General features: G+C 43.9%; 1 protein-coding gene across 1 annotated transcript in view; it reads left to right on the top strand.

Annotated features, from left to right (window-relative positions):
- The window catches only part of LOC121279061 (piezo-type mechanosensitive ion channel component 2-like), a 1,076,252-nt gene extending 1,055,002 nt beyond the window's left edge, over positions 1-21,250 (top strand). The window contains exons 52-53 of the mRNA XM_041189919.1: positions 1,481-1,673; positions 20,258-21,250. Coding sequence (XP_041045853.1) covers positions 1,481-1,673; positions 20,258-20,510 — 446 coding nt within the window. The 3' untranslated portion in view covers positions 20,511-21,250. The remainder of the gene's footprint in view (positions 1-1,480; positions 1,674-20,257) is intronic.
- The last annotated feature ends 6,516 nt before the right edge of the window (positions 21,251-27,766 follow it).

Here is a 27,766-nt window from a genome sequence, read left to right as displayed (position 1 = left end):
TAGCAGCTCATGATAGTGAGTGGCCTACTAAGCTGCACACAAGAACATAAGAATTAGAAGCATGAGTGGGCTATTTGGCCCTTTGAGCCTGCTCCATCATTCGATAAGGTCATGGCTGATGTGATTGTGGCCTCAACTCCACTTGCCTGTCTGCTCCCCATAACCCTTGACTCCTTTGTTGATCAAAAATCTATCTAACTCAGCCTTGAGTATATTCAATGACTCAGCCTCCACTGCTGTCTGGGGAAAAGAATTCCCCAGACTAATGACCCTCTGAGAAGAAGAACTTACTTCTTATCTCAGCCTTAAATGGGAGACCCCGAATTTTTAAACTTTGTCCCCTAGTTCTAGATTCACCCAGAAGGGGAAGCATCCTCTCAGCATCTACCCTGTCAATTCCCCTCATTCTTGTATGTTTCATAAGGTATCAAAGGTATAAGACTGTAGTATAAAAAAAAAACCATAGGAGTTCAAAAGTTGTGCATTCTTCTAAACTCCAACATATATAGGCCCAACCTGCTCAGCCTTTCCTCATAAGATAACCCATTCATCTCGGGAATCAGTTGAATTAACCTTCTCTGAACTGCTTACAAAGTAACGATATCCTTTCTTGAGTAAGGAGATCAAAACGGTACTTGGTACACCAGATGCAAAAGGCTTAAGTATGGAGACCAAAACTGTACTTGGTACACCAGATGCAAAAGGCTGTACAACTGCAACAACACTTCCCTACTTTTTCCTTGATTCCCCTTGCAATAAACACCAACGTTCCATTTGCCTTCCTAACTGCACCTGCATGCATACCAACTTTCTGTGATTCATGTACCAAGCCATCCAGATCCCTCTGTGCAGCAGAATTCTGCAATCCCTTTCTATTTAAATAATATTCTACTTTCCTATTCTTCCTGCCAAAGTGGACAAGTTCAGAGTTTCCCATGTTATACTCCATCAGCCAAATTTTTTGCCCACTCACTTAACCTAATTCCTCTGTGGACTCTTCATGCCCTCTTGACAATATTCTTTCCTACCTATCTTTGTATCATCAGCAAATTTAGCTACCATACATTCTGTCCCTTCAACCGTCATTGATATAGATTGTAAATAGTTGGGGGCCCAGCACTGATTCTTGTGGCACTCCACTCGTAACAGCTTGCCAACCTGAAAATGACCCATTTATCCCTACTCACTTCTTCAGAGGACAGTTAGGAGGCAACTATGTTGCACAATTTCTGAACTACTATGATTTTTTTTATACTATAGTCTTCAAGCCTTTAAAGACAAGCTTGGTGTCACCTCATAATTGATTTACCTGCATTTTAATGATTTATTTTGTTAATCATTTATTTTTTTAAAAATTCTGCTTTTCAAATTTGGGGTCATCATGAAGTTTGGCTTTGGCTCTTTATTCTTTGCGACATAAAATATTGATGAAAATGTGTAACTTTTTCAATATAATGTTTGTTATATGTTTCCTCAATAGATGATGCCAACTACTGTGAACTTGTTCTAAAACTGGTTAAACAAAAAGACAACATTACAGGACACATTCAGGAATGGTGGACTGTTAATCAAACGGAAAGATTTGACAGAAATAATGATAAAGAAAGCTTAGAAATTATTGTATTCAGTGATAAAGTTAGCCCGCCTAGCCTTGGGTTTCTTGCTGGTTATGGGTAAGATAATAATTTATTTTGTTCACAGTTATTTGATATATTTTAAGTATGTTTTCACTATAAATAATCAGTTAATTAATGATAACTCCAATTTTTTTTGCTTTCTTCCTATGTACACCATTATTATGTTGCAGTTGCACTGAAAAGGTTGAGGAAATTCGCATCTCCATATATTTGGATACATTTATCCCATTACTGTGCTCAGTAGTATCTCAAAGGCATAAAATAGCTGGGTTGGGCTGGGCTGCGCTGCTGGTCACTTCTGGCACATCCTGTAGGCCACTGGCATGGACATGCCGTGCGTGCACTGGTACCGTGTGCAGAGATCTGATGGTGATGTCAATTTTATGTGCAAAGTTGAAACTTCAGCTGTGCAGATCCACTGAACATCTGTACTAATAATTCACAGCTAAACATACATTAAGCCACATGACGGACCACCACCCCCTCCAAATTAGGTTATTTAAAGGACCAGCCATCCATAGTTGCAAGTGAGCTACATTTGACTTACGTCTGCTATTGCAAAGTTGCTAGAAGTTCTGTGACTTGTTTTGGAGATCTATTGAGAGATTGTGCATCCATTCAGGGAGGGCAGAGTATTTTGCCACCTGTTGTCTATAAGAGGAATGGGCTCTGTTTTTGCTGTGACTCTCTGACTACTGCACTGCAGGCCTGTCAATACACCAAGCATTTTGATATGCATCTTTGTTAGCATTCCCCAGTAAGCCATCCCATCAAAGTCATCACCTGAATCCCCTGCAGCAGAACTCATTGCAACATCACCCTCCAGGGAACAGGCACGTGTGCTATTCCTTCCCTCTGGTCTGGCTGCAGCCAACTCATGTCTAGTGAATAACACATTCAAATGCCAACTCTGTGCTACCCATTAATGCTCATGCAGTGTCAGTACCTGAACTGGTGGTTGCAAGTATCAGAGCAAGTGACGGTGCTTCTTCATCTGCGGTGGCATGTTGCTCTCTTCTTCCTGGGGCTGCTGAGCAGGTAACACATCTTAGGTTTTTTTTCTATTCATTCATGGGATGTGAGCATCACTGGCTGGGCCAGCATTTATTGCCCATCCCTAATTGCCCTTGAGAAAGTGGTGGTGAGCTGCCTTCTTGAATCGCTGCACTCCATGTGGTGTAGGTACACCCACAGTGCTGTTAAGAAGGAAGTTCCGGGATTTTGACCCGGCGACAGTGAAGAAACGGAAATATATTTCCAAGTCAGGATGGTGAATGATTTGGAGGGGAACTTCCAGGTGGTGGTGTTCATTTGCATCTGCTGTCCTTGTCCTTCTAGATGGCAGCGGTTGTGGGTTTGGAAGGTGCTGTCTAAGGAACCTTGGTGAGTTCCAGCAGTGCATCTTGTAGATGGTACACACTGCTGCTACTGTGCACTGATGGTGGCGGGAGTGGATGTTTATGGATGGGATGGCAATCAAGCGGGCTGCTTTGTCTTGGATGGTGTCGAGCTTCTTGAGTGTTTTTGGAGATGCACTCATCCAGGCGAGTGGAGAGTATTCCATCACATTCCTGACTTGTGCCTTGTAGATGGTAGACAAGCTTTGGGAAGTCAGGAGGTGAGTTACTCAGCATGATTCCTAGCCTCAGACCTGTTCTTTAGCCATTGTATTTTTATGGCTAGTTCAGTCCAGTTTCTGTCAATAGTAACCCCAGGATGTTGAGAGTGGAGGATCAGCAATGGTAATGCCATTGTATGGTTAGATTCTCTCTTGCTGGAGATGGTAATTGCCTGGCACTTGTGTGGCATGAATGTTACTTGCTACTTGTCAACCCAAGCCTGGATGTTGTCCAGATCTTGCTGCATTTGGACATGGACTGCCTCAGTATCTGTGGAGTCGCCAGTGGTACTGAACATTGTGCAATCTTCAGCAAACATCCCCACTTCTGAATTTATGATGAAGGGAAGGTCATTATTGAAGCAGCTGAAGATGGTTGGGCCCACGACACAACCCTGATGAACTCCTGCAGTGATGTCCTAGAACTGAGATGATTCACCTCCAACAGCCACAAGCATTTTCCTTTGTGCTAGGTATAACTTCAACTTCCCCCTGATTCCCATTGACTCCAGTTTTGCTGGAGCTCCTTGATGCCACACTCAGTCAAATGCTGCCTTGATGTCAAGGGCAGTCACTCCCACCTCACTTCTTGAGTTCAGCTCTTTTGTTCATGTTTGAACCAAGGTTATAATAAGGTCAGGAGCTGAGTGATTCTGGTGGAACCCAAACTAAACATCAGTGATCAAGTTATTGCTAAGCAAGTGCCATTTGATAGCACTGTTGATCCCTTCCATTACTTTACTGATGATTGAGAGTAGATTGATGGGGCAGTAATTGGCTGGGTTGGATTTGCTCTACTTTTTGTGGACAGGACATACCTGGGCAATTTTCCACATTGCTGGGTAGATGCCAGTTTTGTAGCTTTACTGGAACAGCTTGGCTAGAGCACGGCTAGTTCTGGAGTACTTCTTCAATACTATTGCCGGAATATTGTCAGTCCCCATAGCCTTTGCAGTATCCATGCCTTAAACCACATCTTGATATCACGTGGAGTGAATCTAATTGACTGAAGACTGGCATCTGTGATGTTGGGGATCTCCAGAGAGGCCGAGATAGATTATCCACTCGGCACTTCTAGCAGAAGATTGTAGCAAATGCTTCAGTCTTATCTTTTGCCCTGATCTGCTGAGCTCCACCATCATTGAGGATGAGGATATTTGTGGAGCCTCCTCCTCCAGTGAGTTATTTAATTATACACCACTATTTATGATTGGATGTGGCAGGACTGCAGATCCGTTGGTTGTGGGATCACATAGCTCTGTCTATCACTTGCTGCTTATGCTGCTTGATGCGCAAGTAGTCCTATGTTGTAGCTTCACCAGGTTGATACCTCATTTTTATGCATGCCTGCTGTTGCTCCTGACATGCCCTGCTGCACTCTTCATTGAACTAGGGTTTATTCCCTGGCTTGGCAGTAATGGTAGAGTGTGAGATAAGCCCGGCCATGAGGTTACAGATGGTGGTTGAGTACAATTCTGCTGCTGATGATGGCCCATAGCGTCTCATGGATGTCGAGTCTTGAGTTGTTAGATCTATTTGAAATCTATCCCATTTATCAAGATGGTAGTGCCACACAACGCGATGGAGTATATCCTCAATATAAAGACAGGACTTCGTCTCCTCGAGGACTGTGCGGTGGTCATTCCTATAGATACTGTTATGGATACATCTGTGGCAGATTGGTAAGGATGAGGTCAAAGACGTTTTTCCCTCTTGTTGGTTCCCTCACCACCTGCCACAAACCCAGTCTAACATCTATATCCTTTAGGATTCAGTCAGTAGTGGTGCTACCAAGCCACTGTTGGTGATGGACATTGAAGCCTCCCTTGCCACCCTCAGTGCTTCCTCCAAGTGGTGTTCAACGTGGAGGTGTACAGGGGTGGTGATGGGAAAAGAGAGCTATGTGATAACCAACAGGAGGTGTCCTTGTTTGAAGACACCCAGGGCAACTCCTTCCAAACTATATAACACTGCACCTCCACCTCTGCTGGGTTTGTCCTTCCAGTGGGACAGGACGTACCCAGGGATGGTGATTGTTGTATCTGGGACATTATCTATTAGGTATGATTTTGTGAGTATGACTATGTCAGGCTGTTGCTTGACTAGTCTGTGGGATAGCTCTCCTAACTTGGGCACAAGCCTCCAGATGTTAGTGAGGAGGAGTTAGCAGGGTTAACAGGGCTGTGTTTGCCTTTGTCGTTTTTAGTGCCTAAAGCGATGCCGAATGGTCCGTCCAGCTTCATTCCTTGTGGACTTCCTACGGTTTGACACAACTGAGTGGCTTGCTAGGTCATTTCAGATAGCATTTAAGAGACAGCCACACTGCTGTGGATCTGGACTCAAACGTAGCCCAGACCAGATAAGGAAGGCAGATTTCCTTCCCTAAAGGGACATTAATGAACTAGATGAACGCCAATGGTTTCATGTTCATCATTAGAGTTTTAATTCCAGATTTTTATTGAATTCAAATTCCACTACCTGCTGCGGCAGGATTCAAACACAGGCCCTTAGAGCATTACCTTGGGTCTCTGGATTACTAACCCAGTGACAATACCACTATGAAAGCATAAAATCACAAGAGCAGAAAAGTTGGCGTAAAGCAAGTGGTCCATATTCACATCATCTGTAGCTTGTATATCATGGCACTATAGCAGGTTGAGGATCAGGCAGAAGTTGAGAAGGGGCATAAAGCAGGAACATACTAACACCCTGAATACTCTTAGTCATGCAGGATGGTATAGGCTGTGTCACAGCTGGCCCCATGATGCAGAGCGCCATCTCTTCTGTTGGACTCGGGAGGTGAAGACATGCCTGTCTCTCTCCAATTTGGTTTTGCTCCTTTCTATTTACGCAACCTTGTCCTGCAAACAAGAGAGCAGAATGTCAATGATTGTACTGCAACTTATTTATTGATCTGCCTGTCATAGCTGAATAGGTGGAGTAATTTGTAGGCAACAAAGGATAAGTATGACGCTTGGAAAGTGTGTGAGAGTGAAATGGAGTATTTGAATGTTAAGCAAGAGTTCTGAGTGCCAGAGACTACTGATGGATGTGTGACAGGGGTGTGGTGCATTGAGCAGCATGAAAGATTAGTGGTGCATTGGATATGGGATGATCTTTGAAGTTGCATTGATTGACTTTGACCACCCATATGAGGTAATTAAACTTCCTCTAACAGTGCTACCAGGTTCTTTCGGCCAGTTAACAAGAGTTCACCTCTCTGGCCATCTGCTCCCATTCTCTTCAAAGGGCATACCTTCTTCTTGACCTCTTAACTAAGGCATTCAGCACTGCATCTGTGAACTTTGGAGCCCTCTTCATCTCATTCTCGCCTTTAGAGCATCCTTGATTTTAATTGCTCCACTGTCCGTGACTGTGCCTTCAGCTATCTAGGCCCTAAAATCTGGAATTCCTTCCTTACATCTTGGCATCTCTTTATCTCACTTTCATCCTTTATGATGCTCCTTAAAACCTGCCTTTTTGGCTAAGTTTTCAGTTATTTGACCAACATCTCCTTTTGTGGTTCGGAGAATCAAAGTCAACATCAATGACCTTTCATCGGTACTAGGAAAAATTAGCAATGTGATAGGTGTTAAGCAAGCGAAAGTGGAGGAGGATGGAAAAAGGAAAAATAAAAGGTAGGTCTGTGGTAAGCTGGAAGACAGGAGAGATTAAATGACAAAATAATTGGTGGTGCAGGACCATAAGAAGTAATAATGGGATGAGTAACGAAACAAAATTATGTCTAGGGTAGGTGTGAATTGCAGAATTATGAACAGCTGTTGTCCGAAAGCAAAAACAAGAGAAACACGAGACTAAAACTGATACCTGCAAAGGAAAAGGAAACAAAATTGGGGCAGAGATTATGGTCTAAAATTGTTGAATGCAGTATTGCGCCAGGAAGTCTGTAAAGTGCCTGATCAAAAAATAAGGTACTGTCCATTGAGCTTACGTTGAGCTTCATTGGAACACTGCAGGAGGCTGAGGGCATTGGGAGGAAACTTTGGTATTCTGATAGAAGGATAGTCATTTGTGATCTGCATCCTTCTTTATTGTGACCTGATAGCTTCATCATGTATTATTCCTCCTCCACAATACTGGCATTTGTCTGTGGGTAGTGTCCTATCTGCTCCTGAGAAGCTCTCATTATGACACCTGTCATAGGGAAAATGTTAGAAGCTAATATTAAAGATGTTATGGAAGGGCACTTAGAAGAATTCAAGCCAATCAGACTGAGAGAGTATGGTTTTGTGAAAGGAAAATCATATTTAACCAATTTATTGGAGTTCTTTGAAGGAGTCACATGTGCTGCAGATAAAAGGGAACTGGCAGATGTACTGTACTTTGATTTCCAGAAGACATTTGATAAGGTGCCACATCAGAGGTTATTGTGGAAAATAGAAGCTCATGGTGTAGGAGGTAACATAATGACATGGATAGAAGATTGGCTAGCTAACAGGAAACAGAGAGTAGGCAAAAATTGTCTTTTTCTGGTTGGCAGGATGTGACAAGTGGTGTGCCACAGAGATCAGTGCTGAGGCCTCAACATTTTACAATTTATATAAATGACTTGGATGAAGGGACCGAAGGTATGGTTGCTAAATTTGCTGATAACACAATGATAAGTAGGAAAGTAAGTTATGAACATGGAAACATAGAAAGTAGGAGCTGGAGTAGGTCATTCGGCCTTTGGGTCTGCTCTGCGATTTAGTATGATCATGGCTGATCGTCTATCTCAACGCCGTACTTCCACTCTCTCCCCATACCTCTTGACACCTTTAGAGTACAAAATCTATCTAGTTCCTTCTTAAACATATTCAGTGACTTGGCCTCCACAACCTTCTGTGGTAGAGAATTCCATAGGTTCGCCACCCTTTGAGTGAAGAAGTTTCTCCTCATCTCAGTCCTAAATGGTCTACCCCGTCTCCTGAGATGTGGGCCCTCATTCTTGACCCCCCGACCAAAGGAAACATCATCCCTGCATCCAGTCTGTCCATCCCTGTCAGAATTTTATATATTTCAAAGAGGCCTCCTCTCATTCTTCTGAACTCCAGTGAATACAGGCCTATTTGGCCCAACGTCACCTCATATGACAATCCTGCCATCCCAGGAATTAGTATGGGGAAGAGGACATAAAGAGGCTACAAAGGGACATAGATAGATTAAGTGAGTGGACAAAGATCTGGCAAATGGACTATCATGTGGGCAAATGTAAAGTTTTGGCAGGAAGAAAAAAAAAAGCATGTTATCTAAATGGTGAGACATTGCCAAACTCTGAGATTCAGATCTGGGTGTTCCAGTGCATGAATCGCAAAAGGCTAATATGCAGGTACAGCAAGTAATTAGGAAAGCATTATTATTTATTGCAAGGGGAATTGAATATAAAATTAGTGAAGTCATGCTTCAGTAATACAGGACACTGATGAGACTACTTCTGGAGTACTGTGTACAATATTGGCGTCCTTATTTAAGGAAGGATCTAAATGGTCATTCAGAAGCAGTTCAGAGAAGGTTTTGCTGGACTAACATTAGAAATAAGCAGGTTGTCTTATGAGGAAAGGTTGGACAGACTGGGCTTTTATCCACTGGAATTTAGAAGAGTAAAAGGCGACTTGATTGAAACCTTTAAGATCCTGAGGGGTCTTGATAGTGTGGATGTGGAGAGGACGTTTCCTCTTGTGGGAGAATCTGGAACTAGGGGCCACTGTTTAAAAATAAGGGGTTGCCCATTTAAGACAGAGATGAGGAGAAAATTTTTCTCTCAGAGGGTAGTGAATCTTTGGAACTCTCTTCCTCAAAAGCAGAGTCTGAATATTTTTAAGTTAGAGGTAGATAGATTCTTGATAAACAAGGGAGTGAAAGGCTATCGGGGGTAGGTGGGAGGTTACAATCAAATCAGCTATGATCTTATTGAATGGCAGAGCAGGCTCAAGGGGCCAAATGGCCTACTCCTACTCCTCATTCATATGTTAGTCTTATGCAGAGGAAAAGGGGCAAAAGTCTGCTGCTGGTATGGGAAACGAATCGTGCCAGGTTTGCATTAAATGCAGTAGCGGGCAGGAGAAAGGAGGTTTTACCCGCCGGCTGCAATGGCGGCTTTTCACGCCATATCTCCCCAATCCCACCTTATTAATTATGCATTCCCAGGAAACACACCGTTTTGATGGCAGGTGGGCTCTCCGCCTGCCACGCCATCATTTCACCACTTCATCACGCTGGGCGTCATATTTAAAGTACAACTGCATGCACACCTCTCAGTGCTCCCAGCCCACAGATGCTGCAAAGAAGACATGGCCCCGAAAGGCAAAAAGACTGTAGCACCACCACCTCCCACCCCCCAACCCGCCCTGCACCCCCCACCCCACCAACCACCCCCCCCCCCCCCCCCCCCCCCCTCTCAACTGCTTTAATGACGCGTCCCCCAAATGCCTTTTGGACATATTAGAGGCCTGCAATGATGTCCTCTACCCCCACTGTGGCTGCAGAATGGGCAGCAACATTACTAATCCAGCATAGGAGGCAGTGGTCAGCACCAACGCCCTACAATAGAGTACACCCAGTGCTGCAAGAGGATGAACGATCTCCTCCGTTCTGCCAGGTAAGTCACTCTTTTCATCACTCTCAACCCACACACTCACAAACCCATCACACATCCACAGGAATCTCACTCAGTGCCAGAACAAGGGAGATCACCATTCAATCTCTCCTACACACCTTCATTGTCCTTATCATGTCTATGGGACCACTCATCATCTATACATGCCAGGCATACTTATCATCTGGCCTGGCAGGCATCCTGCTTACACTCTCTCCATCTCTATTCATGCAGGACAAGCTGGTACATGACAAGAGGGAATGGTCACAGACTGGTGGAGGAATGCCTGAAATCAAGGTCCTCACAGACTTTGAAAATAGAGCCATCCAGCTGGCTGGCGAAGAACTGGATCATTCCTGTGCTGAGGGTGAGGTCGGCAGGCTCTACCAAGTGAGGATCCAGCAGTGCAACATCCATTAGACAACCATGCTTTGAATGATCTGTCCTGTTCCGCAGTCCTCTGCCATGCAATGACAATCTCTCCTCTTGCTTTTGCAGGTGCATCTGGGAAACAGCCAATGGAGTCCTCAACCCAGGGCCTCCAATCAAGCCCTGAAGAAAATTCTGAAGAGGAATCTGGAGGCACCTTCATTGAAGACCCACCACAACACTCATCCACACCGTCCACCAGCGCAGAGACACACACCTCAGTAGGACCAAGCTTTAGAGTAGCCTTGGGATCACAATTTGGTGAGCACATCACACTGCCTGATCCACAGCAGGCAGTGGCAGGGACTTCACTGGTTTTTGGCACTCAAAGGACTGCTGGAGGCCAGAAATCTGTTGTGTCCGATTCAGACGAAGAGCCTCTGGACTCGGTCATGTCGCAGTTGCTGGGGCTGCAAAGACAAACTTAGGAACATCAGGAAGGGATGTCTGCTGCACTCTTCAGATTGCAAGTGATGATGGAGGAGTCCGTCTTCCTGCAGGCTGAGGTGATAGCGCCAACATACCAGCATACCAAGGTCAACACTGGTAGGATGGTGACCACCATGAAGGCCTTAGTCCAGGATATCACTCCTGCACTGCTGCGCAGGCAGAACTCTATCACTGACACCATAGCTAGCCTCCAACAGTGTATACACAAGAGGAGTCAGCCAGGAGCCCTTGGGCACCCATAGAGAGGAAGATCAGCAGGTGCATATCCCAGGACCATCCACCCAGGTGACTCCAGAAGTGTCCAGCCCATTCGAATCCCTTCTTCCTGTGACCCCAGCAGCTCCAGCAGCACAGGCCAAGGAGAGTGCCACTGCCACACAGCAGGACCCCGAAAGCAGGCCAGGGCCCTCCACGTCTTGGCCCTCCAGGCTACACCCATCAGGACCATCACAGACAGGGTGTAGCAGTCAGTAGGCTGCCTCCACTTCCGCTGTGGATATCCGGGAAGAAACCAAGACATAGCGGTAGGGTTAGGAAAGCTAAGGAGATGTACTTGCATAGCCTGGCTTGGGTGTTAATCACTTGTACATAATGTCCACTATTGTGAATAAACTCCCAAGAATGTCTCCCTGCCTATGGCTCCTTTTTCCGATAAGCAGTGTTCCTTTCACTCAGATGTGAAACCTTGGTTCCTGCACAATATAAAAGGCAAGTGTCTCAGTCTGGGGCCTCTTCCATGTGTTTTGTGGAGCCTTCAGACCAAATTGATAGTCCGGCCTCACACTCACTGGACACGTTACCGATGCCTGCACCTTGAAGATGCTTGTCATTGCTGCCAGAATGTCATGGGCAGGCATCAGAGAGTTCCGTCATTTTCTCTGTGTGCTCTCAGCACCTTTAAGGTGGGGCTGGAAGATGGTGGTGGTCCTCAAGGGTAATTATTAGGACCATGCTTTTTTTGCTATATATAAATGAGTTGGATCTTAGAACATGGGAGGAAAATTTCAAAATTTGCCACCTATATCAAACTTGGAGATGTGGAAGTAGTGAGGACAATATGAATCACATGCAACAGGAAAGTGGTAGATGGAATTGAATACAGTGAAGTATTTTGGCAGAAGGATAAGGAGAGGCACTATAGACTTAATGGTACAGTTTTAAAGAGTGTGCAGGAACAGCAGGACCTGGAGGTGCATGTGCAATCGTCGAAGATGAAAGGACATAATGAGAGAGTTGTTAGTAAAGCATATAGACTACATCTGGAGTACTGTGCATGGTTTTTGTCTCCTTACTTAAGGACATAATTGCATGGAAGCAGCTCAGAAAAGGTTCACTTGATTGATTTAGTGGATAAAGTGGTTATCTTATGAGGAAAGGTTGAGTAGGTTAGACCTATACCCATTGGAGTTTAGAAGAATGAGAGGTAATCTGATTAAAACATAAATGAAGGGACTTGTTGGTAGATGCTCCCCTTGTGGGAGAGTCTAGAACCAGGGGACAGTGGGAGCAAGGGAGTCAAGGGTTGTGGGGGGCAGACAGGAAAATGGAATTGAGGTCACATTAGATCAGTCATGGGGTGGAATTTTCCATGCCCGCTGGCAGTGGGCATCATAGGCAGTGTGCAGACAATATGGCGCAATCAGTTTCATGGCATCGGGAAGGCAGGTGCGATCATCCACTCAGCCTGTTGATGGTGGGCCACGTTTCCTGCCAATGGTCATCAGGGAGCTCATTGTAATACATCATATCATTGAAAAGCCATCCCGCTAGGCTCTTGGAGCCCACTGGATCATCTTTCCACATCGACGGGAAAGCATGTCGATGTGTTTCACAACAGCACACAGGCGACGTGCACTTGGTGGCCTTCACTTTGGGGGAACTGAAGTGAGTAAACAGCATCGTTTTCCACAGCTTGCCAGGGTAGTCTATTGCTTTGCAGGCTTCAGGGGCGCCAGGGGGCCCTGGGTGAAGTGCCACCCTGTCTCAGAGGCGACTGTTTTCCAGGGGTGATGTCTGGGGGCAACTGCTGCCCACCCTCGGAGGCGACTGTTGCTGTTGTCGGGGGTGGGGGGGGGGGTTAGCGGGCAACTGCTGCTCTGCCGTTGGATCCCGCACACAAGAAATTGAGGTGGGGGCAGGGTAGGCGAGGGAACTGGCCATGCAGTAGAATAAACTGACTATTCCTCTGCAACTGAGACAGTTCAGGCGCAGCCACAGTATGTCATGCTCCTAGCCTGCCCACCCATGCAAGCAATGTGGAGGCACCAAAGTACCGCCAAGCATTCCAGACCTTATCCCCCACCCCTGCACCCCACCCCCCCAGCACACATCCTGCAGTTGTACTCACGATTTCCAGGAAGTGTACATGACAACTACAGCTTCGGAGGTGACGATGTCAGGGATGAGGCCCTCACACTGGCTAGACAAAGCAGGTGCTTGGGAGGTCCTCATAGCTGCTAGGTTTGTGGAGGATGATGGTGACATGCAGTGAGGTGACCTCATAGATCCTCACAGCACATTTGTGAACATTTGACTCCAGTCTAGCTTATGGCAGCTTGAATACCCTCTGTGAGAAAGCTCATGTCATGGAGATGTAGTGGAGGCCCTAATAGTCCCTCGATTGTAGGAGGATGATGACAACATGCAGTAAATCTTCACATAGCCTCTGAGAATTTGTGATTCCTGTCTGGCAGCTTGTTTGCGCTCCGTGATCAGGGTCATATCATAGAGACGCAGCCAAGAAACTTTAGAAGCATCTGCTGCTTTGTCCACCTTCAGCACCTGAACCCTTCAGGAGCTGGAGCACAGCTTCAGAGGTCACAGATGTTGAAGAGATGGGGGCCGCCCCCTCCTTAAATGTGCTGAAAGCACATCAAGAAAATGAGAGAACTCTGTGGCACCTGCCCACTACATTTTGGCAGCAATGACAAGCACCATCGAGGTGCAGGCATCTGTAATGTTTCCAGGGAGTGTGCAGCCAGACCATCACTTTGGTCTGAAGGCTGCATAGAGCACAGGGAAGAAGCCCTGGACTGAGATGCCTGCCTTTATCTTGTGCAGAAAGAGTGACAAGAACATTGCTCATCAGGACAAGGAACCATCAGCAAGGAGACATTCTTGAGAGTTTATTGACAATAGCGAACAGTATGTACAAGTGATTAACACCTATGCACAAGCTGTGCAACTAACTCTCCTTAACTTTCCTAACCCTGCCGCTACATCTTGGTGCTCCCTGGACATTGACAGCGGAGGTGGAGGCAGCCTGCCAACAGCAATGCCCTGTCTGTGATGACTTTGATGGGCGTCCTCTGGAGGGTCGAGACTTGAATGGCCTGGAACTGCTTTCGGGGTCCTGCTGTGTGGCAGTGGCACCCTCCTCGGCCTGTGGAGCTGGAGCTGCTGAGGTCACAGCAAGAGGGGATTCGGATGGGCTGGTCACTCCTGGAGTCAACCAGGTGGATGGGCCCGGAGTGTGCTCCTGCTGATCCTCTTCCCTATGGGTGCCCGTGGGCCCCTGGCTGACTCTTTGAGGGAAAGGGGTAGCTGAAGTGAGAAAAAGCTGCCCCGCACCCCTCTCGTGTACACACTGTTGTAGGCCAACTGTGGCGTTAGCATTGGAGTTGAGCTCATGCAGCAATGCAGGAACGATGTCCTGGATTAAGGTCTCCATGGGGCCGCCATCCTACTAGTGTTGACCTCATTGGCATGCCGGCGCTATCACCTCAGCCTGAAGGCAGACGGATGCATCCGTTGTGCCTTGCGATCTGAGGAGTGCAGCGGACAACCCTTTCTGGTGTTCCCTAGCTTACCTTTACAGCTCCAGCAACTGTGACATGACTTGGACTCAGCAAGTTTCTGGCCTCCAGAAGTCCTCCGAATGCCAGGGACCAGGGAAGTCCCTGCCGCTGCCTGCTGTGGATCAGACAGTGTGATGTGCTCACCAGATTGTGATCCCGTGTCGATTCTAAAGCTAGGTCCCACCGAGGTATGTGTCTCTGTGCTGATGGAGGGTGTGAGTGAGCGCTGTGACGGAACTTCGAGGAGGGTGCCTTCAGATTCCCCTTCAGAGGTTTCTTCGGGGCTTGATTGGAGGCCCTGTGTCATGGACTCTGTCGGCTGTTTGGCAGATGTGCCTGTGAAAGCAAAGAGAGATAATTAGTGCTTGGCAGTGGCCTGTGAAAGAGGGCACATCACTCACACCATAGATGTCTGATGGATGTTGCACTGCTGGATTGTCATTTGGCAGAACAGTGCCGACCTCACCGTCAGCACAGGATTGGTCCAGATTCTCACCGGCCACTGGATGGCTCTGTTTTCAAAGTCCATGAGGACTTTGATTTTGGGCATTCAGCCACTGGTCTGTGACCATCTGTCTTGTTGTGTGCCAGCTTGTCCTGCATGGATAGAGATGGAGAAAGTGTAAGCAGGATGCCTGCCAGGCCAGATGATAAATGTGCCTGGCCTGTTTGGGTGGTGAGTGGTCCCATGGACGGGCTGAGGACAGTGAAGGTATGTGTGAGAGTGAATGGTAATGCTCTTTGAACTGGCAATGAGTGAGAGCTCTGTGGATGTGTGCTGGGTTTGTGAGTGTGTGAGTTGAGTGATGAAAAGAGTGACTTACCCTGGCGGAATGGAGGAGATCGTTCATCCTCTTGCAGCACTGGGTGGCTGTCCTCTTCTGAAGGCCTTTGGCGCTGACCACTGTTGCCACTGCTTCCCAAGGCAGATTGGGTCACATTGCTGCCATCCTGAGGCCAGGGTGGGGGTACAGGACACGTCAGCGGGCCTCCGTGACTCGAGGGACCCGACATTAAACCAGGGGGGCTGCAGTCTTATTTCCTTTGCTGGCCATGTCCCCCGGGCAGCGGTGGTCAGCTGGTAGTGATGAGCAGTGTGCTGGCGGCTGCCTTTTAAACATGGCGAATAGGGTGATGCAATGATGGGGTGATGGCAGGAGAGCGAATGAGAGCCCACCTGCCATGCAAATGGCATGTTTCCCGGGAATGCATAAATAATGAGGCAGGTTTGGGATGATACAGCGTGAAAATCTGCCATTGTGGCCAATGGGTAAAACGTCATTTTACCCGCCCGCTACCACACTTATTGCAAATCTAGGAAAATTCCACCCATTATCTTATCAAATGACGGAGCAGGCTCGACAGGTTGAACAGCCTACCCAGGCTCCTAATTCTTGCATTCATATGGGATCCTGGGCTTCATAAATAGAGGCACTGAGTACAAAAGCAGGGAAGTTATGTTGAACATTTATTATGCTATGATTAGAGCCCAATTAGAGTTTAGCATCTAGTTCTAGCCACCATACTTTAGGAAAGATGTGAATATCCTTGAGAGGGTACAGAGGAGGTTTATCAGAATAATTCCAGGGATTGGTGGGTGGGTGGAGGGTACTGGTTGTCACAAGGTTAGTTTGAAAAAGCCAGGGTTATTCTCTTTGGAGCAAAGGAGATTGAGGGGAGATTTGATAAGGATGTACAAAATTATGACTGGCTTAGAAAAGGTAGACAAGGGAAAAAAACTTCCCATTAGCTGATGGTAGAGGGACTAGGGAGCACAGATTTAAGATTTTGGGCACGAGTTGCAGGAGGAAGGTGAGGAAGAATTTTACACACTAGTGGTAATGACCTGGAATTTGCTGCCCACGAGGGTGATGAAAGTGGAAACAATCAATGATTCCTAAAGAAAACTGGATGAGCACTGTTGTGGAAATAAACTTGCAGGGCTATAGGGATCGAGTGGGGGCAGTGGGACTGACTGGATTGTTCAGCAGGCATGTGCTTGATGGGCTGAATGGCCTCCCACTGGACATAAATGAATTTGTGATTCTGGGTGGGATGGTTGTGATGGTTAAGGAGAATATTACAGTGATGGAGAGTCAGGATATCCTAGATGGGTCAAGGACCGAATCTATTTGGTTAGGGTTAAGGAACAATACAGATGCCATTAAATTACCTGGTGTATTCTGTAAGATGCCATTAAATTACTAAGTGTATTCTATAGGCCACCGACTAGTGGGAAAGAAGTAGCAAAATTGCAGAGAAATTACAGGGAGGTGCAAAAACTGTACCACATTGAGCTCAATTATCCTAATATAGACTGGATGGTAATAGTCCATAGAACAGAAAGAATGAAGAGTTCTGAAGTTCAGGAGAATTTTCTTGACCAGTATGTTTGTGGCCCAAACAGAAGGAAGGCATTGTTGGGTCCGGTTCTGGGCAATGAGGTAGGTCAAGATGAGTGTCAGTCAGGGAACATTTAGGGAACAGTGATAATAGTGTCATCAGGTTTATGTTAGCCATGGAAAAGGGCAACGAGCAACCTGAAGTAAAAATACTAAAGTGGAGGAAGGCCAATTTCAATGAGGTGAGAATGGATCTATCCTGGGTAAATTGGAATCAAAGGTTGGAGGGGCAAAACTGTAACAGAGCCTTGAAAGAGATGATTCAGGTGCAGTTGAGGTACATTCCCAGGAGGGGGAAAGATAGGGCAACCAAAGCCGGAGCTCCCTGGGTGATGAAAAGAGAGAGAGAGTAAGATGAAGTTCATGGAATAAAAGGGACAGTAGCAGCATGGATACAAGAACATAAGAAATAGGAGCAGGAATAGACCATGCGGTCCATCGAGCCTGCTTTGCGGTGAGCATGGACCTCATTTAAAACAAAGAGCGGGCGAGTGTGGACTTCATTTAAAACAAAGAGCAGGTGACCGTGGACTTTATTTAAAACAGAGATTGGATGAGCGTGTGAACTTTATTTAAAACAGAGCGGGGAGACTTCATTTAAAAAGAGCATGGAGAGCAGCTGATTGGTGAATTGGATTGGTGAGTATTCCTAGTCTTTAGATTAAAATTAAGGTCTATAGTTAGTGTTTAGATCTCTAGTCTTTATTTTCTCTTTCTTAAAAATAGCTTATTAAGTATAAGGTCGATACTGGTGTTAATAATTTATTTCAAAAAAGTGTAAAGACCAGGAATACTAGAGTAATTAATTAATAGATTAAATAAAATAAGATAGCGATGGCAGGACAGGCAATGTTTTGCTGCTGCGGTATGTGGGTAATGCTGGACACCAAGGTGATCCGGAGCAAACACATTTATATGAAGTGTTTGCATCTCAAAAACTTTGGTTCCGAGTTAAGGAGCTGGAGTCTGAGCTGCAGACATTGTGCCACATCAGGGAGGGAGAGTTACCTGGACACTTTCATCCAGGAGGCAGTCACACCTCACAGGTTGGATAATTCAAATTTGGTCTGTGATCAGGGACAGGAGGGTGTGACTGAAGTTGAGGCAGGTATGAGGACCCAGGGGGTAGCATTCAAGGAGCCTCAGCCCCTGCAATTGTCCAACAGTTATGAGGTTCTTGGAAACAGTGTGGATGAGAGCATGGACTGCAGGGAGCGAACTGACCACGGCGCCGTGGTACAGGGAGCCATTCAAGTGGGGGGAGGAAGTAAGAACTTAGTATTGGTAGGGAGAAATATAATTAGGGGGTTAGATAATGTTCTCTGCAGCCATGAGCGTGAGCTCTGAAAGCTGTGTTGCCTGCCCGGTGCCAGGGTTAAGGACATCTCCTCAGGGCTGGAGAGGAACTTGGAGTGGGAGGGGAGGGATCCAGTTGTCATTGTCCACATTGGTACCAATGATGTTGATAAGACTAGGAAGGAGGTTCTGCTAAAAGAATTTGAACAGTTAGAGGTGGGGAGGGTTCTGGAGATGGGATAAGTAGGCTTATAAAGCAAAAGGACATGACAGCATTGCAGAGCAGCTGCTTAGGTAATAATACCCAGAGTGTGACAGGAAGGGACAGAGTGTACAAAATTTAAAAAAGCAGCAAATAGGGTCAAAGGGGGAAAAGATGGTAAAAAGGCAAAAATAATGCCTCTTAAATGCACACAGTATTTGCAACAAAATAAATGAATTGATAGCATAAATAGAGGTTAATGGGTATGATCTTATAGCCATTATGGATACATGGTTACAAGGAGATCAAAGCTGGGATTTAAATATTCAGGGGTATGTGACTTTTCAAAAGAACAGGCAGGAAGGAGGTGGGGTAGCTTTGTTAGTAATGAGATGGAATAAGTACAATAGTAAGAAATGATCTTGGATCAGAAGATATGGAATCCATTTGGGTGGAGGTAAGAAATAACAAGGGGAAGGAGACACTGGTGGGAATAGTTTATAGGCCCCCTAATAGTAGCTATGCTGTTGGGTGGAGAATATATCAGGAAATAATGAGGGCATGTAAAAAAGGCAGTACATTAATCATAGGTGACGTTAATCCCCATGTAGATTGGGAACATCAAATTGGTAGAGGTAGCCACGAGGAGATATTGTGTATTCGGGACAGTTTCCTAGAACAATATGTTGTGGATCCAACCAGGGATCAGGCTATTTTGGATCTCATTGAAACCTACAAAATTCTGAGGGAGCATGAAAGGGTAGATGCTGAGATTGTTTCCGTCAGTTGGACAGTCTAAAACATGGGGTGCATAGTCCCAGGATGAGGGGCCAATCATTTAGGACTGAGATAAGAAGAAATTACTTCACTGAAAGGGTTGTGAACCTTTGGAATTCTCTACCCCAGAGGGTTGTGGATGTTCCAAAGTTAAATACATTCAGGTTGGGATAGGCAGATTTTTGTCTCTCAGGAAATTAAGTGATGTAGGGAGCAGGTGGGAAAATGGAGTTGAAGCCCAAGAGCAGCCATGATCATAATAAATAAAACCATATGACCATGAGACGTAGGAGCAGAAGTGGGCCATTCAGCCCATTGAGTCTGCTCTGCCATTCAATGAGATCATGGCTGATCTGATAATCATTGACTCCGCTTTCCTGAATTTTCCCCATAATCCTGGATTTTCTTACTGATTAAAAATCTGTCTTAGGGGAGGTTGTCAGTTCTATCGCATGATGGTGAAAGATGGCGAGATGGTGACTAGCAAAAAGATGAAATTGTTAAATTATGTATTCTGTGAGCTATGAATAATGAACGGCCCTCAGGTAAAGGGTGGCAGCTTATTTTGAGTGGCGGGGAGGAAGGTTTAGTGTGGTGGGTGCTGGAGATGAGGTTTGTTATCCAGAGAGATTAGTAAGCACGTTGCTGGGATCAGTGATGATTGAGGATGGGTGAGAGTGGCTGTAACTCCACTTTTAGGTAAGCATTTTTTTTAAACTTACCCTATTGATTGTGGCCTATAGGCCTGGTCTTCAGGAGTCCAACTGGTGCTCAATATTGGAGTGAAAACCTCAAACAGGCATTAGGGCACTTAGTTGCATATATAAAGACATTAACATCTGTTGCAGGTGTGGCACTGCATGCCTTTTTCTTTTGGTCTTCACCAGTTTGGCAAGTGCTGCTTTGGATGCTTAGGGGACTGTTTTAGCATCCAAAACATAAGTGTTGCACAGCCAAATTCCTAGGGCCTGATCTTTTTTCAATTTAGGAAAATAATCTTTACTGAATTTCCTTTCTCTTGCTAATTTTTGATGCTATTTTCATTACTTTTCAGTATTATGGGTCTGTATGCATCAGTTGTGCTGGTCATTGGAAAGTTTGTACGTGAGTTCTTCAGTGGGATCTCTCACGACATTATGTTCGAAGAGCTGCCAAATGTGGATCGAATTTTGAAATTATGTACAGATATCTTCCTGGTTCGAGAGACTGGAGAACTGGAATTGGAGGAGGATCTGTATTCCAAGCTAATCTTCTTGTATAGATCACCAGAAACTATGATCAAATGGACACGTGAAAAGACAAAGTGAAATCTTCTGCTAATGTGGATGTAGAGGGGTTTTTTTTTTTGGAAATAAAAAAGCACAATATCACTGAAAAGCCAAGCTATTCAGCTAGGTGACAGCAGCTTTTCCTTATGGAGCCCAGGCAGTCGCACGTTCCTTAAGTCCTCTCTGTCTACAGTCTCTCTGCAGATACTAAAGACTGGTGCTTGTTCTAACATTCAGCACCAATTATGGAAATGATTCTGTGTCGCAACTGAATCCAGTTTTTTTCTATTTTTAGTCAGCCAAAATCAGGGCTTCCGAAATGCTTACCTTTCTTGCAGGTATCATCTATATCAGTCCTTTATATTTCTTGATGTGATGCAATGATTTTGGGCCATGTAATCTGCTGTCATTACCACCCATTACCAGAGGAACAAGGCCTGGAGTGATTCAATATTGACAAAATAGTGAGGACATCACCGACAAATAAGAATTCTTGGATATCACTGGTGATGTAAGCGTATCCTGACTGGCCTGAGCAAGGAAAATAATTTGACAATCTGTTTTGAATGCCTTATTTTATTTATACAGTCATTAGAAAAGTATCACCATGTCAATGACCTTTCTCAGGAAAAAGTTCATTTATGTCTTCTGTAACTTCATTATCTTATAAAAACAATGTGGGTACACATTACTGCAATGCAATCAAAAATATTCCACCTTGAGCAAATGCTCCTCTAAGATGAAAGGCCCTGGTGACATCAGTGAAAGTACTTGAAACTAAAGGTCAGAAAAATGTTCAGAATTTACTTGAACCTTTGAAATAAAAATCCTTCAAAAGTTTTTATTTCTTTGATTAAACTAGAGGCAACATTACTTTTGCTAGTTTCATCAGTTTACTTTTGTAATGGGGAGAAAAGAAATAATAACTGTCTTTTCTCTTCCCTTATTTTCTATCTCTCTAAGACCCCTTCCCTTTCACCCATGACATTTTTCAGTGGAGAGCTTGGACAATCTACTGCCTTGTCTCTGCCTGTGCCAGTCATTAACCAATCTTTAGAAAGTACACAATAGTCCAGAGCCATTCCTCTCTGATTTTCTTTTTCGCCTTGTTGGGATCCATTTGGCCTCTTCTACTGCCCGTCACCCACGACAGCTTGACCAATATCTAGAACTTATTTGCGGGAGTCAAGGGGGCACAATCATGTCTCCCACTCTGGCACAGTAGGTTGGAATAACCCTATCCTGTGTCATGCCAGTTATTGTGCAGCTAGCATTTTAGATAGAAAAAAAGAAATTCTGTTAGTACTAAATATAAAGAAAAGGCCCAAATGAGATCCAAATGGTTTGGATAGATTATGTTCTACTTAAAACATCTGTGCATTTAAATTTTATTTTCATGCCTAATGATCAACAAATATGCATAACAGTAGCATTATCAGGCTCCACACCTAATAATTGCTGTCTTTTTACTCTAAATTGAACTTTAAAGGTGATAGTGTTGAGCACAGTATATAGAATGTGAAATAACTGAAGTCAAAATAAAAGGATGTTATGTAACCATTCAATATTGCATAATATTCTGACAACATAGATTGCCTGCTAGAAAATATGGACTTCTGTATTGAAGCAGATTTATTTGACAAAAATTTTGATTATTATCTACATATTTCCACATGCAAATTGCTATTGCTACAATTGTTAAGGCAACTATAGTCCTGTGACAGGGCAAAACATCAGTCTGATGTATCTTAATGTTTATTTTTACTGACTTACCGAAATGCAAACATGTTGAATTTGATTTTAAAATGGTGAGATATTTCTAACGGTTACGATATTATTGATAGGACAGATCATAGCACAATCATCGGACCTTCAAATGATTTGAAAAACCCTTTTAAAAATGAATCCGCTGTTACAACAAGGGTTATTGCAATATAATGTTGCAGTGTACAATTGTAGAAATTTTAATTTGTTGTGCTTCTCAAAAGATTACCACTGGCCCAGTAACTTGAAATGGTCAGTTCTCAAGGTGACCGTTCTGTTTCACATACATTGTTACTTAGATAAGCCAGTTGGTTTCACAACCATTACAAGTTTGTAGCGTTAAGTCATTATTAACAATGTAAAGCAGGGATTGAAATTTAGCTTTCTCATTAGTAGATTTTCTACTTAATGATCTAATTCAGTAGCTGATGAACTATTTCTGAAACTTGTTACACAATCACAAGGCAGCCCATTCGTTAAAGCTTGTAGGGGTCACTAGATTGTGTGTTTACAGTGGCATACTGATGAACTTATTTATTTAAAACAATGTTGGAGTCCAGGTTTAATCACTTTGAAAACAAGTGTCTGTTTCAGTGTTTTAATGAAGACCTAGGCAGAAATTCTCAGTAATAATCTGCATACGAGGAAGAATGGTGAATAATTGACCCTATGATCTTGAAAATTACTACTTAGGTAGTCTGAGGGCTACTATGAATTTCAAACACTGCTTATGGAGGGTTAAAACTGAAAAGAGAAGCTAAGTAAACTTGCAAAACTCTTTAAGTTGCAAATATTACAGTTACAGTAACCTTTAAGACTATTTTATAAAACTCCATGCAAGAGTGAATTTTCATATCCAAATATTCTAAGGATATTTCATCTTTTGGAAGGAATTCCTAGTAATTCCTGCTGCTTGGAATGGTGGGGGAGGGGGGGAAATGGAGTGCGGTGGGGAAAGTATTGCTTTCAATTTGATTTTCTGTAATTACCTTAACCATGTTTATTGAAATTAAATAGCTATTTTCAACCTACTTATTGACAGTCCAGCAGCATGTTCTAACCCTCTCCACCATGTGCACTGTTTCAAATGATTTTAAATCAACATTTCTGAACATGAACGATAGCAGTTTGTGCAACTAAGTTTCGTATGACACAAGCGTTATGTTATTCCACAGTAGATTTCAATATTACAATGTGTTATTGTGTATTTATATTTCAAGTTTATTCAGAAACTTCTGGAATACCGAAATTAGTTATAGAAAATATGCAATAAGCTTTGCTTCTAGTTGGATTACTCTGTTTTTCCTCTGAACAGGACGCTGTCTACCAGACCCACGCAATTGTGACCCTGCTGTTAACAGGAAATATGTCCCTGTTTTATATTTGTTTCTAAAACATCTCACTAAGTGATGAACATTTTCAATAAAACTTCTTGAAAAATGGATTTTCTCTGACCAGTAGATTTATAAAGTATGAACAGGGGCTTTTGTGCTAAGTTGCTTTGTGCACATTTTCTTTATTGCAGACTCTGTTTTAAACCAGCAGATATCTGGAAATTTAGAGAATTAATTACAGCCTCATAATATCTCCATATATTCCAGATCAGAACTGCCTTGAACAAGAGCTCATTAGAGTAATCATTCTCATCATTAAAAAACCTATTAAAAAAATTAAACATTTGCAACATGTGCATTAAAAGTGAGCGTTTATTTTTGGGAAGCTTTTATTACAGTGGTTTATATCAAAGCAACAGTTTAAAAACAGGTTAGCAAAGGTGAATTACACTGAAATGTACTAGGAATTTATTTTACGGTGGAGTATTTTGACTTGACGGCAAACGGAGATGCTTGATCAAAGTAAAAATGTTCAGGATAAAGGGGTTAATAAAATGGTGAATAATTTTGCTGCAGATTAGGAAATGATTGTCAAGTGATCGATGTTGGAAATTCAAATTGGCAGCTCAGCTCAAACTAATGAATGATCCCAGATCAAGATCATCTATAACATCACATACCATACTGAATTGGAAGGAGATCGCCGTTCCTTTCCCGAAGAAGGTAATTAGGGATGGGCAACAAATGCTGACCTTGCCAGCAATGATCACATCCCATGAAAGAATTTTTTAAAAGTGTTGAGAACTGCTGGACTGCCTGGTCTAAGCTCACTGCCTGGTCTCCCAGACTGACACCATAGTTTACCCTGTCAAAGTATGGACTAAAAAGTAGGGTGGATTGATCCTTTGGGTGAAGAAGGAAACCTAGGGCCTTGAACTAGGCATCCATTCTCACTCATTAAAAACACAATATGTACCACTTCCCCAACCCCCACCAATTGACAGTTTCAGATCCCTTTTGCTGAGACTTAGCCAAACTGCTGGGGACCGTTCTTGTGAGTCCACAGCAGCGGCCTCCTGATCCCCAAATTAGTGATGCTGCCAGCCGACCAGGTAAGCAATCCTTGTCCAGGTCAAGCTGAAATTCAATTCCCAAGTCCAAATCCAAATATGAAGTTAAATTCTCTGGCAGAAGTGTTTGTCACTTGCTCAGACACCTCCCTCTCGCCAACTCTGAAAATCAAGGCCATTGTTTTTTTAAAAGTAAGGAGGGAATACAAGTGCCACGTCACAGGACACTCCAAAGCACTGGAGTGTGGTCACTATTGCATTGTAGGAAATGGGATAGCCAATTTGTGCACAGCAAACAATGATGTGATAATGACCAGATTTTCTAGTTTAATGATGTCGATTCACAGATAAATATTGGCCCACCAGGGTAACCACCCACCACCACCACCCCCCTCCCCCCCCAAATCCCCCAACTCATTTTGGAATACTTTTAACTGCAGCTGAGAGGCCAAACTAGGCTTTGGTTTAAAGTTTTCATCTGCAAGGCAGCACCTCCAAAAGCACAGTACTTTGTCAGTACTGCATTGGATTATTAGCCGAGATTTTTTGCTCAAGTTTCCTGGATTTGAACTCCACCTTCTGACTTAGTGGTGAGAGTGCTACCAACTGAGCCATAACTGATAGATAAACATGGTGAGCTTAGTTCCAAAGCTATTGAAGTTAACCCCAGCTGACTGCAGAACAAAATAATAAAAATTACAAAATAAAATAAACAGCTGGTTTGTATTGAACTGGAGCAAATAGGTTAAGAAATGACTGGCCTTAAGTTCTCTTGATAGTGATTTAATTTGCCAAATATTTATCATGCACATTGGCAATCTCCTTCAAGTATGGGCACCAATGGAAAATTCAAATAGGAATGAACCATAGAACATTACAGCACAGAAGACAGGCCATTCGGCCCTTCTAGTCTGTGCCGAAATATTATTCCGCTAGTCCCATTGACCTGCACCTAGTCCATAACCTCCAGACCTCTCCCATCTATGTATCTATCTAATTTATTCTTAAAACTTAAGAGTGAGCCCACATTTACGTCAGATGGTAGCTCGTTCCAAACTCTCACCACTCTCTGAGTGAAGAAGTTCCCCCAGACCTTTCCCCTTTCACCCTAAAGCCATGTCCTCTCGTGTTTATTTCTCCTAATCTAAGTGGAAAGAGCCTACTCTCATCTACTCTGTCTATACCCCTCATAATTTTGTAAACTTCTATCATATCTCTCCTCATTCTTCTACACTCCAAGGAATAAAGTCCTAACCTGTTTAATCTTTCCCTGTAACTCAACTCCTTAAGACCCGGCAACATCCTAGTAAATCTTCTCTGCACTCTCTCAATCTTACTGATATCCTTCCTGTAGTTAGGTGACCAGAACTGCACACAATACTCCAAAGTTGGCCTCACCAATGTCTTATACAACCTCACCATAACACCCCAACTCCTATACTCAATACTTTGATTTATGAAGGCCAGTATGCCAAAAGCTTTCTTTACAACCTTGTCTACCTGTGACGCCACTTTCAGGGAACTATGTATCTGAACTCCCAGAACCCTTTGTTCCTCTACACTCCTCAGTGCCCTACCATTTACTGTGTATGTCCTACCTTCCGAAATATAACACCTCACACTTTTCTGCATTAAATTCCATCTGCCATTTTCTGGCCCATTTTTCCAGTTGGTCCAGATCCCTCTGCAAGCTTTGAAAGCCTTCCCCGCTGTCCACAATGCCTCCAATCTTAGTGTCATCAGCAAACTTGCTGATCCAATTCACCACATAATCATCCAAATCATCGATATAGACAACAAACAACAATGGTCCCAGCACAGATCCCTGAGGCACACCACTAGTCACAGGCCTCCAGTCTGAGAAGCAATCATCCACTACCACTCTCTGTCTTCTCCCACACAGCCAATTTCGAATCCAGTTTACAACCACTCCATGGATACCAAGTGTCTGAACATTCTGAACTAACCTCCCATGTGGGATCTTGTCAAAGGTCTTACTAAAGTCCATGTAGACAACATCCACAGCCTTTCCTTCATCTACTTTCTTGGTAACCTCCTCGAAAAACTCTACAAGGTTCGTTAAACAGGACCTACCACACACAAAGCCACGCTGACTATCCTTAATCAGCCCTTGGCTGTCCAAATAATTATATATCCGATCATTTAGAACACCTTCCAATAATATACCTACCACTGACGTCAGGCTCACTGACCCTGTAATTACCTGGTTTACTTTTGGAGCCTTTTCTAAACAACGGAACAACATGAGCTACCCTCCAATCCTCCAGCACCTCACCTGTGGCTAAGGACATATTAAATATTTCTGCCAGGGCCCCTGCAATTTCTACACTAGTCACCCTCAAGGTCCGAGGGAATATCATGTCAGGCCCGGGGGATTTATCTACCTTTATTCACTGTAAGGCAGCAAGCACCTCCTCCTCTTTAATCTCTATATGTTCCATGAAACTACTGCTTGATCCCTTCCTTCCTTATACACTATGCCAGTTTCCTGAGTTAATACTGATGCAAAAAAACTGTTTATGATCTCCCCATCTCGTGAGGCTCCACACATAGACGACCACTCTGATCTTCAAGGGGACCAATTGTGTCCCTTACTATCCTTTTACTCTTAATATAATTGTAGAAACCCTTCGGGTTTACCTTCACATTATCTGCCAAAGCAACCTCATGTCTTCTTTTTGCCTTCCTGATTTCCTTTTTTAGTATTTTCTTACATTTTCTATACTCTACAAATACCTCATTTGCTTCTTGTTGCCTATACCTGCTATACCTCTCTCTTCTTCTTAACCAGATCGCCAATATCCCTTGAAAACCAAGGTTCCTTATGCCTGTTAACTTTGCCTTTAATCCTGACAGGAACATGCAAACTCTGCACTCTCAAAATTTCTCCTTTGAATGCCTTCCACTTACTGAACACATCCTTGCCAGAAAACAACTTATGCCAATCCACTCTTCCTAGATCCTTTCTCATTTCCACAAAATTGGCCTTTCTCCAATTTAGAATCTCAACTCGAGGACCAGACCTATCCTTATCCATAATTAGCTTAAAACTAATAACATTGTGGTCACTGGACTCAAAATGTTCGCCTACACATACTTCTGTCAC

The sequence above is a fragment of the Carcharodon carcharias genome, chromosome 6 (assembly GCF_017639515.1).
Source record: "Carcharodon carcharias isolate sCarCar2 chromosome 6, sCarCar2.pri, whole genome shotgun sequence".
Lineage (NCBI taxonomy): Eukaryota > Metazoa > Chordata > Chondrichthyes > Lamniformes > Lamnidae > Carcharodon > Carcharodon carcharias.
Note: the sequence above shows the minus strand (reverse complement) of the source record. Positions and strands in the feature narration are given on the sequence as shown.